The sequence below is a fragment of the Hemicordylus capensis genome, chromosome 7 (genome assembly GCF_027244095.1).
Source record: "Hemicordylus capensis ecotype Gifberg chromosome 7, rHemCap1.1.pri, whole genome shotgun sequence".
Classification (NCBI taxonomy): domain Eukaryota; kingdom Metazoa; phylum Chordata; class Lepidosauria; order Squamata; family Cordylidae; genus Hemicordylus; species Hemicordylus capensis.
In genome coordinates this window covers 38,191,442-38,210,778 of record NC_069663.1, presented here as the reverse complement: position 1 = coordinate 38,210,778, position 19,337 = coordinate 38,191,442, and the positions used below count along the sequence as shown (strand labels likewise).

The window sequence follows — 19,337 nt, the reverse complement described above, 5'->3', positions numbered from 1 at the left end:
GTGCTTTTATCTGGATCTGCAGACATTGGTGATTAATTTTTTGTCTCCAGGCGATGAAAAACTTCCCCTGCTGGATTTCTGCAGAGGAACGGGTCAGGCTGACTTTCCCGGGTAATGCTTAGTGACCCTTGATAATTAGGCGCACTGCGAAAGAGGGGAAGATGAAGAATGCAGCTGCTCTTTGAAGCCTTGATGCAACTGGGGTCTGTGCTGGGATGAAATGTCTGGCTGCCTGAACCATCAGGATTCTTTGGCCTACAGGCACTTGACACGAGGCTCTTTGGCACTTTCTGATACTGTACTGGCATAGTCCAGCTAATATGCCCCAACTATATCAGTTGCATACAACTCTTCCTAGAGTTCCATTTTACTATGCAGGGCTGGGATTCACAGGAAACTGCCTTATACTGTCAGACAGTTGGTCTGTCTAGCTCAGGATTGTCAACTCTGACTGGCAGCAGCCTCTCCACGGTTTCAGGCAGGAGTCTCTCCCAGCCCTACCTGGAGATGCTGCCAGGGGTTGAACCTGGGGCCTTCTGCATGCGAAGCAGATGCTCTACCACTGAGCTAGGGCCCTATCCTCAAAAATTAAGCTTCCCCACTGAGAAACCAAACGCTGATCTCCCATATGACAGGCGCCATGCAAACTAAAGCAACTTACCTGATTAGTCTCTTTTTTTCCATTTCTTCTCGTCTGCCCAGGGGCCTTAGGCCTTGACATGAGTCAGTAACATGTTGATATTAATGTAGACTGCCTACAACCATGTCATGTATTAGTATAAATTGCCAGTAGAGCAATATAATAAATAAATAAATAAATAAATAAATAAATAAATAACATCTTTGCTTCAGTCCCTCCAACTTTCATAGGTTCAAATAGGGAGTGAACACTCATGTAGAAAAGCTTGAATGGAGCGCGGAGGGCCCTGGCTGGTTTGTTAATTAGCTGGCAAGCCTCTAAAGGTAAAGTGTGCCGGCGAGTCGATTCCGACGCCTGGCGCCCACAGAGCCCTCTGGTTGTCTTTGGTAGAATGCAGGAGGGGTTGACCATTGCCTCCTCCCACGCAGTATGAGATGATGCCTTTCTGCACCTTCCTAGATCGCTGCTGCCCCATATAGTACCAGCAGGGATTCGAACTTGGCAGCCTTCTGCTTGTTAGTCAAGCATTTCCCCGCTGCGCTTCTAGAGCTTGTGTTGGCCTGGCTCCTGGGAGGCTGGAGGAGTCCCCTGTTTCCCAGGCCACAGAGGCAAGTTCTGCTGCTAGTTTTGGGGGAGGAATAAGTGAATGAGGCTTCTTCAAGCAATGGAGACCTGTACGAATCATTGATAAGCATCATCTACTATGACTGTCTTATCTGACAGTTGGCTGTAAACTTCCAGTCTGGATGGGAGAGCGGAATGGGAAGCAGGGGATGTTTTTGTGGGCTGCTTGCTGCCCCCTTGGAGTCATCCCTGCTGCCGGGTGAATCTTCCTGGCCAGCCTCATCAAACCAGGCTTATTCACGGAGCCTTCAATCATGCAAAACTAGGATTAGCCATTAATAACAGCTGTTGTTTGATCCCGGGATGGTGGAGTCTGTCTCCAGTTTCTCTGAGAGAAACTCTTGCCCTTGAGGCCATGGTGCCTTTTAAGACTACACAACTCCCAGCGGGGCGCTTGGCACAGATCTAGACAGCTCTGTCCCCTCTGGCAATATAACGCTACACTCATTCTGTTGCCTGTCGTCTTTTCAATCCCACTGAAAGTAAAAACTCCGAGGAGTTCCCACCACCCCCCTTTAAGCATCACAACAACCTTGTGAGGCAGGCTAAGCTGAGAGAGCATGGCTGACTGAAGCTTGTCCAGTGTGTTCTATTTTTATTTATTTTTATTTATTGTTAGATTTATATACCGCCTTTCATTAAAAACAATCACAAGGCGGTTTACAAACGTTAAAACACATAATAAAAATGAATTAAAAGTAATTTAGCTAAAAATATAAAAACAATCTGATATTAAAATATACAATATACAAATACAGAAACTATACATAGCTTAAAAAAACCACGCAGAAGCAGCAATAAAACGATCATGTAAAGGCCTGGATAAAAAGCCTGTGTTCTGTGTTCTGGTGGGGATTTCAATATGGATCTTCCCAAATCTAGCATTCTATTCATTGTACCACACTCTCCAGGTAGAAGGGGGAAAGCTACGGTTTGAAGCAGAAAGATCAGTGAAGGGAGATGTATCAGAGAAGCAAATCCCCACTAACTTAATTGTAAACCGCACTGAGCCATTTTGGAAGGGCGGTATAAAAATCGAATGAATGAACGAATGAATGAATGAAGTACTTGGTTGTACCAGTTTCCTATGGCTAGGATGACCTTCAAAAAGTTTCCGAGATGAGAATGGTTTACCAAGGTTCTCAGACTTGGGTCCCCAAATGATTTTGGACTTCACACTCAGCCACAATGACCTTGGCCACTGTGGCCAGAGACGATGGAAGTTGTAGTCCAAAACTATCTGGGGACCTAAGTTTGAGAACTCCTGGTTTAGTGGTATCAGGTATTTTATATATTTTGGGTTTCCAAGTTGCCATGGATGCATCCCCCCCACTTAATGGGCTGAAACAGAAGTCCAAGGAGCCGATTAATCACTGGTATATTTTGCAAACGAAAGATGAGTGGGAAGCACGTCCCAGTGGATTAGGTGACACGCACAGTCCTTATGAGTTTTGCTTCTTAACATTTCATAATATTGCTGAGGTGCTTTTCCAAGAGTTTGCATATCTCAAGATGAATCATGAGAATATGAGGTGCATTCTAGACTATCGCCATCGTAATGTAAGATATATGCAAATAAGCCAGAAAGGATGAGAGATAGAAACTGTCACAGCTGAGCCATCAAGTAGGAGCTGGGAACCAGCAGGGAGTGGTCCTTGCAGTCGCTGGAGAGGAGAGCTTGGATGCTGGGAGTGTAGACTTCCCCATTTCCCAATGGGGAAATGGTAGGGCATAGGGCACAGGGCACATGGGAGGAGAGGTCTTGTAGCAGCAAGCATGAATTCTCCGCTTTGCTAAGAGGGTCCACTCTGGTTTGCATTTGAATGGGAGACTACATGTGAGCCTTGTAAGATCTTCCCCTTAGGGGGTGGGGTTGCTCTGGGCTTGCATGCATAAAGCACCACTATCGTATGCATGTCTAATCAGAGAATTATAGAACGAAAGGGCCCTGAGAGGCAGCCCGTGCCTCCTAAGAACTTGCTGAGCTGCTAAGAAGACATCACACCAGGACTGGCTGTGTTTTTCAACTGACTGATGAACTTGAGCATGAGAGCTTGCTGGTGCTACCTGGCAGCCCCCAGGAGGCTTTACACACTGGACTTCTACCTTGAATCTCCTCCGGAAGAGAGTGTGTGTGTTCACACACCAGCCAAACTTACCCCGAAGTCCCGTCGAGATCCTTGGACCCACTCCACACACAAATCGGGCGTTGTGATGTGAATTCTAGCTTATCTCGACATATTTCCCGATTTTAAAAATGCTGGTTTTAAGTGACTTTTTCTGAAATCGCTGGAGCAAAAAGGGAGAGGCACTGAGGTAGAATCATTAGCATGATAAGAGAGATACTCTCTTGAGAAATGCAGATATCGCTCTGTAGGAAGCTTCCCACCCCCAATTGGCTAGAAGGAAAACACGGAGGCATGTCATGTGAACTTGTTTCAAAACAAAACCCGAGAGCAGAGGGGAGGGGCGGTTTCCCTCAATGCTGTGAGTGTGATTCGAAGTGGCTTCGCTCAACATTTACCCCAAACTGGCTCCTCCATTCACAAACCTTTTTTTTTTCTTTGCACCCTTGGTTAAGAGTCTGGGTGGAAAGCCGGTCTTGTGGTAGCCAGTATGAATGGCCCCCTTTGCTAAGCAGGGTTTGCATTGGTTCACATTTGGATGGGCGACCACATGTGAGCACTGCCTGCTGTAAGCTATTCCCCTGAGGGCATGGGGGCCATCGCGGAGCAGAGGCACATCTGCTTGTTCAGTCCCTGGCAGCATCTCCAGATGAGGCTGGGAGAGACTCCTGCCTGAAACCTTGGAGAGCTGCTGCCAGTCAGTGCAGACAATACTAAGCTGGATGGAGCAAGGCCCTGACTCGGTATGAAGCAGCTTCCTCTGTGCCCTGGAAATATGCTGGTGCTCAATGTTGTTCTTTGTGTTTGGGCTCAGTTTCAGGTCTGTGCGCTTTCTGAAGAATGACGGGATGATCTGCCAGAAATACTCCTGCATGAATGAAGACGAGGCTTGGAAGAGCTACCTGGAGAACCCCCTGACTGCCGCCACAAAGGCCATGATGAGGGTCAACGGAGATGAAGACGGCGTCGCTGCCCTGAGCCTCCTCTACGACTATTACCTGGTAGGGACCGCAGTGGGCTTCAGGGCTTGTGGCCACCAAACTTCTGCCATCTTCCTTGGTGTTCCTTACTGAGCTGGAGCCTTTACACATGGCCAAGTTCGGTTGGTTGTGCATATCAACCTGCCAAGTGGTCGAGGGAACTTCCCCAAACTCTGGGTGCAAATGTGTGGTAACTGCTACCTGGGCAAAGAGACACCTTCTAAAGTGGTGATTCTCTTTGGTTTAGTAGGAAGAGAGCAAGTGTCCCTATCCAGCACAGCATCCCTCCAGTGGCTGTTGCTGGTGTTTAGAGGGGTGCCAGCAGGTTACCAGCCTAACACTATTCTGAGTCTGGGGTTTCAGCCCCCTCCCCCGCCCCAGCTATTTATTTCCATGCACCACTGCATGCTGCGCAGACACCATTGTGGTTGGCTTGCCCACACCCCACAATTGGCCCCCAGAAGCTGCAACAGCCTTGGCCCTGAATGTGTTTATGTTTCTTCTTAGTTTGGGAGCCATTTGGGGACAGGGAAGCCATCTTTCTTATTCATAATAAGTCAGCTCACTTGCTTATTCATTATTTATTTTTCTGCATAAACAGCTTTGGAAACTTTGGTTGAGAAGTGGTATATTATTATTATTATCAGTAGTAGTAGCAGCAGCAATGCAGTTTGACCTCGGTGGTTTCACCAGGATTGCCCAGGGACCTTTACACCCAGCAGGCTTGACCGCGAGTTTACTGGGAGGCTTTACTGCGAACTCGAAGTTGTTGTTGTTTTTAAAAAAAGAAGCTGCAAATAATGGATTTTTTAACCCCGGGTATAAATCGGTGCTGTGAAAAACCCGAACTGTGTGTGAAGGGCTCCCTGATAACTTGCAGGGACTTTGGGGTAAATCTGGCTGATATGTGAATACACCCCCTCCGTTCTGGAGGAGATGCAGGTTAAAGGGCTTTAAAAATCCCTTGTGAAAAACTTCCAGGAAATCTGTGTTCTCACAACCGACTCTGCAGTGTTTGGTAACCCTGCAGCTTTCCAGCAGAAAGTTAAGCCGTTTGGAGCACTGCACCAAAGGGCTACTTTTAAAAGAAAAATATAATGTGCAGTAACTGTGAATCGTCCGGAGCAAAGCTGAATAATGTCATTGGCTGTATGGACATCTCCTTCTCTTCCCATCCTGAGGGCAATGGGGAGCGAAAGGGAATCCTGTGACAAGCCAGGAAAGGGGAGAAAGAGGAACTGGTGCACCTCCAGATGAATGAATGAATAGGAGGGAGGAGGCAGAGGGCAGTGGGATTGCACAGAAGTAAATGAATCTCAGTTCAGTTCAATGGGCTTCCTTTGAAGTCAGTGACTGTTCTCTCTCCCTGCCCTTTGTCTCATAGTAAGCACATGGGATTGCACAGAAGTAAATGATTCAGTGCAATGGGCTTCCTCTTCAGTAAAAAGTGCACGGGAAAGGGTTGGATTCAGAAATCTGCTCGGCTGCTCTCTGCTCCCCTTCTGTGCTGACAAGCTCAAGTTATATTGGAAGCAAGCAGAGGAGGAGGGAGGTGTGGGGTTTGGGATCCGTGGGGAGGAAAGGAGGGGGAAGCTGAGATTTTCCCCTGCCTGTTTCTCTCCCAATGGCGACAGGGCGGAGGAAGCAAGCACGGGCAGAATGAGAGGGCAAAGAACTGTCCATACAATCAATCAATCAATCAATCAATCAAGAACTGTCCATACTGCAAACTGCTACAATGCATAAAATGTGGGGCAAGGCTCCCTACAACGGAAAAATACAGCTACTTCCCTGCAGCGCATCTACATCATTAAAATTCAAATCAAGGCATGGGAAATATGAACAGTGTCATGCTGACAACGCAGCGACACCAATGTGGCAACAGGGGCAATTTGGAGGGGCACTTAGCGGACACATTGCGAGTCCATTGCAGCGTGTGATCTGGGGAACGAAGCACTGAATAACACTTGACTCTCAGCTTTAAACTGTTGCGCTGTTCCGTCACACTTTGCAATGCTCTACCCATTGCAAGTCTCATTGTCCGGAAAACGCCCTGGCATCTAAAAGAACTGAGTGATGGTGCCAGGCGAGCATCACTGGGGAGGGTGTTCCTTATATGGGATGCCATCAGCAGAATGGCCCTCTCCCTAGTTGCCACCCACCTCACTGCAAAGAGAGCTCCTCATCAACAGAATTGTGCTGTTGTCAAAGCAATTGTATTCCGTATTTAGAAAAGACATTTCCGCACGTATGCAGGCATGGGGGTGTTGAGAGTTGGGAGTGAGAGTTCTCCGTATGGAGAAGCAACAGTGAGTCTTGACACTGGAAAGGAAGATGGAAACCAAAGCATTGTTCCTCTGCTGGCATGGAGCATTCCCTCTCCATTGCTAGATCAACATATTGACCATGGAGGGCAGACTCAGAATTATGGCCCCTTCTTATGTACTCAATACTTCTTTTTTCCCCTTGGTAGACTCCCAAAGAAAAGAGGATCCTTCCATCTGGAGCCACAGGGCGCAATGAACTCGGGAAGAGGTAAGAGAGGGTTTTGTTTATGGTCTGGATTTTTGCTGCAGACTTATCCGATCCCCCAGGGTTTCAAATGAGAAGGCACCTCTGAACAGGTCCAACTATCATTCCCAGGCGAGGAAAACTGGCAGCAGCTTCTCCACAGTTGCTGAGAGGCAGGGGTCCCTCTCAACCCAATCTGGAGATGCCAGGGAGGGAACTTGGAATCTCCCCAGGGCAGTCCCATCCCCTAAGGGGAATATTTTGTAGCGCTTGCATATGTAGTCTCCCATGCCAATGCAAACCAGGGCAGATCCTGCTTAGCAAAGGCAACCATTCATGCATACTCCTCCCACAGGCTTCCTGGTCATTTCCTCCCCATCTGACCTTGCTGTCTCCCTTGCACACAATCGCACAACGGAAGCCAGCAGTGCTCCCAAACAAGGGTGCTCTCCTAATAATAATCATGTGATGTGCATGAGCATATGCTGGGTAAATACTGGAGAAGCACTGGGCTGGTGTTTGTGGGCTAAAGATGTGAGGGGCTCCAGAATATGGTTCAACAGAGCCTCCCCCTTCCCCTTCCCCTTCCCTTCCCTTTTAATTTAGCCCGAGGAACTGAATTTCACCCCATGTCCTCCTTGGTGGTGCGAGCAAAGGACAGGGAGAACTCGGAGGGACAGACTCCTTGTGATCCTTTGGCACTTGCCATCAAGGTGATAAGGCCGCTTTTGTTTCAACTGCTTCCAGCATAAGCAGTGTTCTCTCTTTCATCCTCCTTGGCTTCTGTGCCTTTCAGATAACCTTACCCCAATCAGGTAACAGTCCATTTGGTATCTCTCAATTCAGTTCCAATCCCTGGACTCTGTGTACCCCTTTGCTATGTGTTTTACATATCTATTTTTGAACCTCTGTCCCTGGCATAGGGTCACAAGGCTTTGCTTATCTCTGTCTCCTCCTTTGACTTGTGGGGTGGGGAGGGGGCAGTGGGCAGGCAGGGAGAGGCTGTTTTCCTTGCTTGGGGATGGGAGCTGGACCTTTTCATAGGGGTCTTCTTAATATGAATCTTGGCGGATCAGATCAGCATCTCTCTTATGCAAAATGTTTTCCTACGTGGTGGGATAAATGAAGAGATGAGCAGGCAAACATTTGGGCAGGAGAGAGATCTGAATTGTGGAAGGTGCAGGCCTCATCCAGACATGATAAGATCACCCAGCAAGTCGAAGGGGAAGGAATTCCCACCCCACCAAGTCAATCAGCAGCACGCCCTGCCACTCACGCTTACAGTGGGGTTTTTCTGAAGAAGAGTGTACCTCTTTCAAAACTGGGGGATTATACCAGGGGAAATGATTGATTGATTAATTGCCGTCAAGCTGGTGTCGACTCTTAGCGACCACATAGATAGATTTGTTCTAGGGTGATCTTTCTTCAGCTTGGCCTTGAAGGTCTCTCAGTGGTACATTCATTGCTCTAGTAATCGAGTCCATCCACCTCGCTGCTGGCCGTCCTCCTCTTCTCTCTCCTTCAACTTTTCCCTGCATTATGGACTTCTCAAGGGAGCTGGGTCTTCGCATAATGTGTCCGGATTATGATAGTTTGAGCCTGGTCATTTGTGCCTCGAGTGAACATTCTGGCATAATTCCTCAGGGGCATAATTCCTTAGGCTGCATTAAAAGAGGAAGGGAAGGTTCTGCTGAACCATATTCTGGAGCCACTCACATCTTTAGCCCACACACATCCCAATGCTCCTCCAGTATTTATCCAGCATTACTGTTATGTCCAAACAGTTATTATACCAGAGATTATACCCCGGAGATTATTCTGGGGGCAGTGAGGAAGGAGATTATACCTTGCCCCACCCAGAGGTGCTCTTACCCCTGGACTTTGGGGTCAAAGTCTGTGGCCTCCACAGCCCTTGCCCCCCACCCCCGCAAAGCCTCTTTAGTCTGTCCTGGGTGGTGTGGTCACCTGGCAGAGCATAATGATGCTTAATTTGCAGAGGAGGGGGCGCCTCCAAAGGCCTTGAGGTCCAGGCTCCAAAATTCCCTAGCCCAAAATTAAAACCCCCCCGGCCCCACCATGCACTCTGCCTGTGCTGTTCACCTGGCCCAGGTGTTCACGTGTATAGCAGCCATTTGAGGGTTCGGCCCAGCAATGCCCCAGCCCAGCCAATGCCATCTGCCAAGGATGACTTGGGCACCCTCCCTACATTCAGTTAAAATTCTGTATGTCACAAAATATAATTGTAACTGAATGTGGGGAGTTGCACCAAAGTTCTCCTTTGCCTGAGGCATCAAACACCTGAGGGCTGAGCCCTCAGAAAGTGGCTCTGTCTGCAGTTCGCAGTGGGCAGGGGGATACGTCCAGCTAGAGCTCCCTGGTCACAGGTCACAGTGCCCAGGCTTACCCAATGTTATGTGTTCATACAAATTGTATTTTGACCAAAATAAGAAGGGGATCATCGACACAGCAGACCTGACGGCCTCCGTCAATGGCCAGCCTTCTCTAGGTTTGCCCAGCCTAAGCATCCATCGTCACTGTACACTCATTTTACTGGTGTAATAAAAGGGTTCTCAAGCTTGGGGCCCCAGATGTTGGTGGACTACAACTCCCATCATCTCCAGCCACAATGGCTGAAGAAATGATGGGCGTTGTAATCCAATAACTTCTGGGACCCACGTTTGGGAACATCCTGGGGGTTAGTGGGTACAGAAAGAGACAGAGCTCCTCCACCTTTAAGACGAGGGCAGGAAGGAGCTAATACTTTCCACAGTCATTTGGCTGGGGGTGATGGGATCTGTAGTCCAACAACATCCAGGGACCCACGTTTGAGATCCCCTGGTATAAATGCATATTGAGAGAGACATCTCATGGGTTTCTGTCTCTCTTTCCCTCCCACATCTTTTCTCTGTGTTAGTCTGTCTTGCATTGCTAAGGCAGCATGGTGTAGTGGTTAGAGTGCTGGATTAGGATGGGGGAGACCCAAATTCAAATCCCCATTCAGCCATGAAACTCATTGTGTGACTGTGGCCAGTCACTTCTCTCTTAGCCTAGCCTGCCTCACAGGAGTGTCCTTTGAGCGCCATGGCAGGGTGCAGGGCCTGAAGTAATAAGCCAGTGCATGGCCCCTTTCCATTTAATTTTAATGGCAGCAACGAAAGAGTGTCCCAGGTGGTCATCCTGCTCGCCCTTCACTAAGGACAGCCTGGAGGCTCACAAGGTTATTGAGCGGATAAATATTTGTATTCCATTTTATTTTATTTAACATATTTGTATACTGCCCACTATCAAAGTCTCTAGGTGGTTTAAGGCAATAAAATATAACTATGTACACCGCTCTGGGCTCCTTGAAGGAAGAGCGGGATATAGATCTAAATAAATAAATGAAATGAAAAAGCAAAAAAATGTTAAAGTGAGTACACACAAAAATGGAAGAGTAATGAACTGCCTTCAAAAGAAGATTGGCTGATAAAAATTTTGGAATATGCGGAGATGGCAAAACTTACAACACTGATAAGAGACCAAAACCTAGAATGTTTCAAAGAAGATTGAAAACCATTTTTGGTGTATTAAAAAAAAACTATTTTCCTACTATGGACCTTACAGCAGGATTTGAAATTTAGAGAGAAAAGGAAAAAAAAATGCAGGTTGGGTAGACTAATTGTGTTTGTAAGGGTTTAAATTTATGTTTTGAATTATTATTATAGCAAGGGTAAATTTTATAGCTGATGGTTCACGAAGAGAGATGCGCGGGAAGTCCACTTCTGTTTATTATGTTTGTTATGAATGAATATTATTACCGTTAAAATCAATAAAAATTCAATTTGGGGGGGGAAAGCGAGTAGGATATAAGTGTAAACAAAGAAGCAAGCTATAAAAGTAAATCCAACAAATCAGACTGGCTCCTCTTTCCCTCTGTAGACATTGCCACGGGATGGAGTATGAGCCAGACATTTCCTCCTTCGAAAGCTCGGCCCATTTCATGAAGTTCCTGGCGGAAAATGTCTCTGTGACCCAAGAGTATGCCGATCTCTCCAAGAAGAATGGTCTGGGCTTGGAGGGCCATCCTGCTCCTCACAAGTCACCTGCCCTGCCTCCTGGCTCTAGCAAACTGGAAGCCAGCACGGAGAACTACATGATAACGTCGGACGTCTACGACAACAGCCCGCTCCATTCCCTCTTCGACACGATCCATGTGGCTCCACCGCAGCAGCGGTGGCAGCCGGACAGCACCTTCAAAGAAGACCCTCAGGAGGTCAGCACTGTGCGGGGGTTATGCATGGGGTTGCCTAAGCAACTGCTCTGTAACATGCCATCCGAGTCGGTGGCACTGGGCAAACCAACAAATCGGGAACGTACAGTGAGATGGCCAAAGCCTTCTGGGATCGAATCTGGAAAGTGGGCCAGAATTGCGACTCGGAAATCTGGGTCGGTCAAAACGTTCCCAGAGCAAACCTGTGCTGTTTCGCCCGCCTCGCTGCAGGATGTGACATGCATGGTATAAGTGGGAGCAGCCCAAATTACACTAATTAGGCGTGCAGAGGGAGTGCCCCTTACATGCCAGGTTAGCAGTCATGGAGATTCAGGAGGATGAAATGTTTGGGCTTTCTGTTGCTGGAAGGACTTCTTGGCGTTCTCTCCTTCAGCCCTTCCTCTTCCTCCTCTCCTTCTAGGTTGCTTATCTGCAGGTCATAGCAAGCTGATGGCCAGAGCTCGCTCTTGCCCATCACAGCACTGGCCAGCCCACTCACTGAATGGATGCAGAGATGCCAGCGCCTGAAATTAGTAAAGGAGGGAGACTTGATCTCCTTCCTTTGAGCTACAGACACACTATCTCAGCTGGGATGGTCAGTACCATCTGGGGGGATGAATGCTCATTGCGATTTCTGCCAAGGTCTACTTCCCTAGAGATGGAAAACAGCATTTCAGTATTTTCAGTTTTCAGTGTGAACGTAGGAACATAGGAAGCTGCCATATACTGAGTCAGACCATGGGTCCGTCTAGCTCAGTATCGTTGTCACAGACTGGCAGCGGCTTCTCCAAGGTTGCAGGCAGGAGTCTTTCTCACTCAGCCCAATCTTGGAGAAGCCAAGTGTGGTGTTGTCTTTTACTGTTCAGACCACCAGGCCTGCAGCAGTCCAATTTGTAATGCTGTTTTAAAAGCTTTTAAAAGTTGTAAAGACACAAAAATGACTATAAAAATTTAATGGATCAACTGACATTGATATTGTCAGTCAGAGGAATAGAAACAACAGTTGGTAGGCATGTTCTCCAAAGATTACTCAATGGGGAGAGTACAACAATTTGTTCGTTGTTACCCTAAACGTGACCCTAACCCTTGGCTCTGTACAATAATGACTGCAATTCTACCCTAATGGTTTGGGGGTAGGGATAAAGGAGAAGGGATCACATTGTCGCGCTTACAGCTTTCTGTGTGTTATCACCTGTATTCCATCTCTAGCAGTATAAAGGTAAAGTGTGCCATCGAGTCAGTGTCATCTCCTGGCGACCACAGAGCCCTGTGGTTGTCATTGGTAGAATACAGGAGGGGTTTACCATTGCCTCCTCCCACACAGTATGAGATGATGACGCCAGTATCGCTGCTGCCTGATATAGGTGTTTACCAGTGGAGATTCAAACCAGCAACCTCTTGCTCCCTAGGGTAGACACTGCCAAAAAATACTACAAGCATTCATGATTCATCCCCGGAGATGGTACCGATTGCCAAAATCTATGGGCCTGTTTCATGGACTGTTTCCATCTGTCCCAGTGAACACTGCCATTTTGTCTACACAGAGTGGCCCAAATATCTTTGCAGCAATCAATTGTGTTTCTACAAATATGTATATATACAGCTGAGGTTGAGTGATAAAGATAAGAAATGCAGGTACTGGGTAAGGTAGTGTCCTATTGGGAGTGGTGGGGCAGGCATGGTGCATACGAGAACGTCGCTGGTAAGTACATAGGAAGTTGCCTCCTTGAATCAGGCAGGAGTCTTTCCCAGCATACCAGGGACTGGATCTGGGACCTTCTGTAGGCAAACTAGATGCACTACCCCTGAACTTTGGCCCCGTCTGCAATCTCCGGATGGATATTATTACTATGATCGACTGATTTGATTTGATTTCTATACCGCCCTTCCAAAAATGGCTCAGGGTTGTTTACACAGAGAAATAATAAATAAATAAGATGGATCCCTGTCCCCAAAGGGCTCACAATCTAAAAAGAAACATAAGGCAGACACCAGCAACAGCCACTGGGGGGATGCTGTTCTGGGGGGTGGATAGGGCCAGTTGCTCTCCTCCTGCTAAATAAAGAGAATCGCCACGTTAAAAGGTGCCTCTTGCCAAGTTAGCAGGGTCATATGTTGTAATGTGTGTTGTAACTTGTAAGCTGCCCAGAGAACAGTTTGTTATGGGGCGGCTAACAAATACAGCTGTTGTTGTTGTTAATATCCAGATTCCACAGTGGTGAGTGTGCACAGCCACCTGATACGGCTCTTTCCCACACTTCAGCTTCCATTGCATGGCCACTTTTTACGAGGTCTACACACGTGTAGCAGAATGAATGGTAAAATACCCACCTAGTAGAACAGACTGCAGCACTTCAGACAGCAGGCAAGAAGCCACATTTTCTGGATCGGGGCGGAGCCACCGTTGAGCAAACGGGTTCAAAGAACCCAGGCCGCTGACAATCGGGGGCCGCGCTCGGCACCCCAGCCACACACCGTGCATCATACGTCAGATGCAGGGGGTGTGATTTCACTCCCAAACGGGGCCGCGCGGCTGTAGGGGGCAGGGCTAGAAGGGGCCGTGGTTGCTGCAGAATCCAGGCCGCTGCTGGCCTCCCTCCATGCCTGTTCTGGATACTCTAGAGATCGTAAACATAAAGTCAGCACTGCAGGTAAAGTGCTGGATTTGAAACGTTCTCCCTAATGTTAATCCCTTTGCTGGATTTTTGCCTGTGGCAAGGAGTTTATTAAGTGTGTGAGCGTTCAAAAGTGGTACCCCCCACCCCAATTGATAACTGGAAGTAGTATAACCCATTCTGCAACAAGACACATCCACTTAATTCCCATCTCATTCGGCTGCACAGGGTAGTCCAGGCCTTTGTTTTTTGTACCCAAAGGAGCAAGAGGATGCACGTTGTGGTTTGCTATGGCTTCAACAGGTTCCTGGGAAGTTGTGGACCAAGAACAACATCCCAGGAATTTGGGATGTGGTTCATAATTTATCTGTTTTTCTAGACTGCCAGTCTCCAAAGTAGAGGATGTCTCGTGGCTTCCTCTTTCCTCGATCTGGTTTGTCCGGAACGCCAAATTGTCTCCCTCATCCAAGGCCTGATCCTGCAGCCTTTTACTAATCAATGGGTTGAGGGCAGGAGATTATACTAGGGCAGTGATGACTCCAAGGGGTAGCAAGTGCCCTCCTAAATATGTTTCCCGCTCCCCTGTCCATCAGACTGGTACTTTACAGCAAAGTTTCTGACCGTTATAGCCCTGTAAATTGAACTAATTATTTTTAAAGGTCTCCGTTGATTAAAAAAGGCTCATTCACCCAATCCTCTACCCCAGAACAAGCAGCAGAAGGTAGTGAAGCCAGATAGATAAGAGGCTCCTCCAGCCTCCCAGGAGCCAGGCCAACCCCTTCACTTCCTGTCTGGGCAGGAACTGGGCTGGGTGAGACCCTGTGTGCAGGAGGGGTGCAGGGTCATCTCGGATCCCTCCGCCCTGCTCCGAGCTTCGTGCAGCTTCACGGAGCAGCGCTGTCCATGTGGGCGCGCGGGAGGCGCACTGAGAAAGGAAAGTTCGGCCGTCTGGGAGGAACGACGACCCATGCGCTCCCAGCTTGCCCAGGATGATCAACACAATCGCCCCATTGTCTAACAGAATCCTCGCTCTCCTAAAAACATTTTTGACCAACCCTTCACTCCCCCAAACCATCTGTTCTAAATTTGCCTGTTTGAGGGAGGAATGATGCCACCTTTTCCTTTTTTACTGTCTCTACTGCTATATCTTTCCAAAACCACCTGGCCCATCCACACTGAGCAGGTATACTAGTTTCCCCCTAGTCCTGATTCTCCTGCCAGACAAAGCTTCACAAACTAAATTTCTGCATGTCAAGAAGTGGTTAAAAGCACAAGAGCAGTGCTAGCAAAAATAAAAATAAAAATGGTGAGCAATTCCAGTCCCCACGGAATTCAAAATGCATTTTTGCCTTGGCTCTAGTGATGATTAGGGCAGGACTGAGTGACACCATGATTTCCTGGCAGTGCGGTGAGTATTTTGTCACTGAAGGCCTTTGCTAGGTGGGCCAGAGTTCAGTGGAAGGGCTAGATAGAGCAATGGTCCGACTCCATATAAAGCAACTTCTATGCCCCTACGAGTTAGAATGCAAAATAATCCTATACTGAGCTATCCTGATTCTTGTGTCTCCACAGTCACTGATTTTCAGCGATATCCTCAAGTCCCAGGCAGAAACCCCGTGCTCAGAGAGTTACTCTACTAATGATTCCAAGAGGTAACTGCCAGGTTTCTTTCTCTCTGTGTTTTCTTTTTTGCCTCTCTCTCTGCTCTCCTTTCAGAAATTGTTGCTGGATTTTTTTAAATGATTGAAAATAGTCGCTATATCATAATGTACCGAAAAGGGTTTCTCAAACATGGATCTGCAGATGATGTTGGACTACAAATTACATCATACATGGTTACTCTATACACTGGAGTTGTAGTCCAACAACATCTGGGGACCCACGTTTGAGAAACCCTACAAAAATAGATGTGTGTGTGTGTGTGTGTGTGTGGTTATTGTCAGGACACCCATGATATTCATCCACAACCCAACCAGCAGAAATCTTCACTATTTATGGTGTATTATTTATGCCACACTCAGTGCCGAATTTAGGCACGAGCTAAGCAAGCTGCAGCTTAGGGCCTCACATTATGAGAATTTTTTTTAAAAATGTCCAAATTTATGCATAATGTGTGTTCATTTAAATGTATTTCTAATGCAGACAGGTTTATTTGGAGAAAACTGTTTTTTGTTAGATTATTAGTTTTTTGTTGCATCTTTACCACATAAAGTAAAGCTTTATTATTTCTATTTTCATTATCCTTTTTGTTGGAATAGTATTCTTTTGCAATGCTGTGGGACCTTTAAGCTTGACCTAGCTTAGGGCCTCAGCATGTCACAAGCTGGCCCTGCCCACACTTCCTCCTTGCCTGGTTGTCTCAGTGACTTGTCAGGGAATTTCTACAAAAACTGGTTCTTTTTTTATTACATGTGTAAGGACATTAGCTCCTAGCACATGTACTGGGCAGCATGGCAATAGCTTCTGCCTTTCAGCCACGTAGCCATGGCAACTGGGAAATCTAAAATGGCGCCACTGTGCCAGCTATGGGGATCAATGCTGAAAGGGAGGAAGAGCATCCTTTGCTAATAAAAATAATAAATAAATAAATGCATACATACATATTTCATTATAAATAAATAAATAATGGGGGGCCCTTTGTCTCCTGCCACCATCAGGGTCCCAGAGGAGAGGAGAGGAGAGCTGGTCTTGTGGCAGCAAGCATGACTTGTCCCCCTAGCTAAGCAGGGTCTGCCCTGGTTGCATCTGAATGGGAAACTTGATGTGTGAGCACTGCAAGATATTCCCCTCAGGGGATGAAGCCGCTCTGGGAAGAGCAGAAGCTTTCAAGTTCCCTGCCTGGCTTCTCCAAGATAGTGCTGAGAGAGATTCCTGCCTGCAACCTTGGAGAAGCTGTTGCCAGTCTGTGAAGACAATGCTGAGCTAGATAGACCAATGGTCTGACTCAGTATATGGCAGTTTCCTATGTTCCTATGAGAGCTTTGTCCTGGGTGTCACTAAAACATGTGTTGTGGGTTCAGAGTGGCATGGCCCAGCCAACAATCTGACTACCATATATTCTGCACACAGCTGAAATTTCCAAACAGTCTTCAAGGGCAGCCCTATGTACCATGCATTACACTAGTCTAGCTATTGATCATTGCAGTAAATAAATACAAATGACTTCCCTGTCACATGTAGTTTGATGCACAGATAATTCTGTGTGTCTTTCAGAGTAAAACACCAGCTGCTGTTTATTCACTATCCTTAATTTTTGGGGTTTTTGTTTTAATTGTTTCATCCAAGTGACTTTGAATACATGCTGGGATCTCCCAAAGCTATTCACATCAAATCGGGTGACTCGCCCATGGCCTACCTCAACAAAGGGCAGTTCTATCCCGTCACGCTGAGGACTGTTGGAGACGCCAAATGTTTTCACTTGTCTTCAAATAAAGTGAAGGTAAGTGAGCTTGTAACAAGTTCCCATCGAAACACACAAGGAACAGCTTTGCTGATAGCTGGGGAGTTTTCTGAGATAAGATGTCATACAGCCAATAGCTAGCTGTGGAGGTTCCAAGAACCATGGCCTCCCCTCTAAAAGATCATCAGAGGGGACTCTTCTCCGTGTGCCGATGTTGAGGGAGTTGTGACTGTTGTACGCGTAGGACAGGGCCTTCTTCGTCATGGGGACAGGGCTCCATCTTATTTATTTGTTATTTCTCTGTGTAAACCGCCCTGAACCATTTTTGGAAGGGCAGTATAGAAATCGAATAAATAATAATAAAATTATTATTGTTATTTCTTGTTTACACAGTCAGACAGGTGTTATTGACTGGTTTGTTTTATCCAGACATCGAGTCCTTCCCAAGGACCTGGGATGCCAGAATTTTATCATCAATACTGTTGGTTATTATAGATATCCTCACAAAATATAGGCTGTTCCCAGTAAAGCTGCTTTTTGTAATTGGCTGATGGCGATTTCTGGGGCCCCTATGGTGTTGAGGTGCTCTTCAAGGTCTTTTGGGACTGCACCCAGGGCGCCAATTACCACTGGGATTATTTTGGTCTTTTTCTGCCACAGCCTTTCAATTTCAATTTGTAGATCTTTGTATTTGGTGATTTTTTCTATTTCTTTTTCTTCTATTCTGCTATCCCCTGGTATTGCTATGTTGATTATTTTGACTTGTTTTTCTTTCTTCTCGACTACAGTTATATCTGGTGTATTGTGTGGCAGATGTTTGTCTGTTTGTAGTTGGAAGTCCCATAATATTTTTACATCTTCATTTTCTTCAACTTTTTCAATTTTATGGTCCCACCAATGTTTGGCTACAGGTAGCTTGTATTTTTTGCAGATGTTCCAGTGTATCATCCCTGCTACCTTGTCATGCCTTTGTTTGTAGTCAGTCTGTGCGATCTTTTTACAACAGCTGATTAGGTGGTCCACGGTTTCATCAGCTTCTTTACAAAGGCGGCACTTGCTGTTTGTTGTGGATTTTTTGACTTTTGCTCGTATTGCATTTGTTCTTAGTGCCTGTTCTTGCGCAGCCAGTATTAAACCCTCTGTTTCTTTCTTCAAGTAACCATTTTTAAGCCATTGCCAGGTCTGGGTGATGTCTGATTTTCCACTTATATTGTGCAAATATTGACCATGCAGGGGCTTATTTTTGCATTTTTCTGCTCGGTTCTTGACTTGTTCTTTCTTGTAGGTCTGCTTTCTTTCATTGGTGTTGAATAGTTTCGCGTTCCTGACCATTTTAAGTGCATCTTCTTCACTGTCCTTGATATATTCTTCAAGGCCTCTTTTCTCCTCCTCTACTGTTTGATGGACTTGCAGCATTCCTCTTCCACCTGAGCTGCGAGGGAGGTATAGCCTATCGACATCACTGCAGGGGTGCAGAGCATGATTGATGGTCATGATTTTCCTGGTCTTACGATCTAGCGTCTCTAGCTCTGCCTGGGTCCAGTCTATTATTCCTGCAGTGTATCTGATAACAGGTATAGCCCAGGTGTTTATGGCTTGTATGGTGTTCCCGCCATTGAGTTTGAACTTGAGGATTTTTCTAACTCTCCTGATGTATTCACTTCCAATTCTTCTTTTAACTTCAATGTGTGCAATGTTTTCAGCCTGGAGAATGCCCAAGTATTTGTAATGTTCTTTCTCTTCCAGGTTCTTGATCTTGCTTCCAATGGGCAGTTCTATTCCTTCTGTTTTTGTTATTTTTCCTCTGTTCATTATTCATGCAGCACACTTGTCTAGTCCAAACTCCATTACTATATCACTACTGAATATATGGACAGTGTTTAGCAGTGATTCGATTTCTGACTGGGACTTTCCATACAACTTCAGATTGTCCATGTACAGCAGATGGTTGATTTTACTTGATGTTAGATGTTTGGTATCCGAGGCCTGTTTTGTAGGGATGTGCACGAAAGGTTGTTCAGCACGGCGGGGGTAGGGCTTTAAGGGCGGGGGAGAGTGTACTCACCACCACCCCCGCGCCGCATTTCCCCCGCCAGCGCTCTCGGAATTAGAAGCCCCTCGGGACGGCAGCGTTCCTCCCTGCCGTCCCGTTGCCCCCATCGGCCGGAAGTGGCCGGAAGTCCCGTTCGCGC

The 19,337-nt window shown here is 46.8% G+C and overlaps 1 protein-coding gene and 1 non-coding gene across 3 annotated transcripts in view; one reads left to right on the top strand and one right to left on the bottom strand.

Moving 5' to 3' along the window:
• The window catches only part of GRHL3 (grainyhead like transcription factor 3), a 133,994-nt gene that overhangs the window by 75,859 nt on the left and 38,798 nt on the right, over positions 1–19,337 (top strand). For both annotated transcript variants that reach the window (XM_053268008.1, XM_053268007.1), the window contains exons 2-6: positions 4,205–4,391; positions 6,844–6,905; positions 10,800–11,133; positions 15,318–15,397; positions 17,031–17,184. In XM_053268008.1, coding sequence (XP_053123983.1) covers positions 4,239–4,391; positions 6,844–6,905; positions 10,800–11,133; positions 15,318–15,397; positions 17,031–17,184 — 783 coding nt within the window. In that variant the 5' untranslated portion in view covers positions 4,205–4,238. The remainder of the gene's footprint in view (positions 1–4,204; positions 4,392–6,843; positions 6,906–10,799; positions 11,134–15,317; positions 15,398–17,030; positions 17,185–19,337) is intronic.
• Positions 506–575, bottom strand: TRNAA-CGC (transfer RNA alanine (anticodon CGC)). Its single transcript has one exon. It is a non-coding gene; the product is annotated as a tRNA-Ala (tRNA).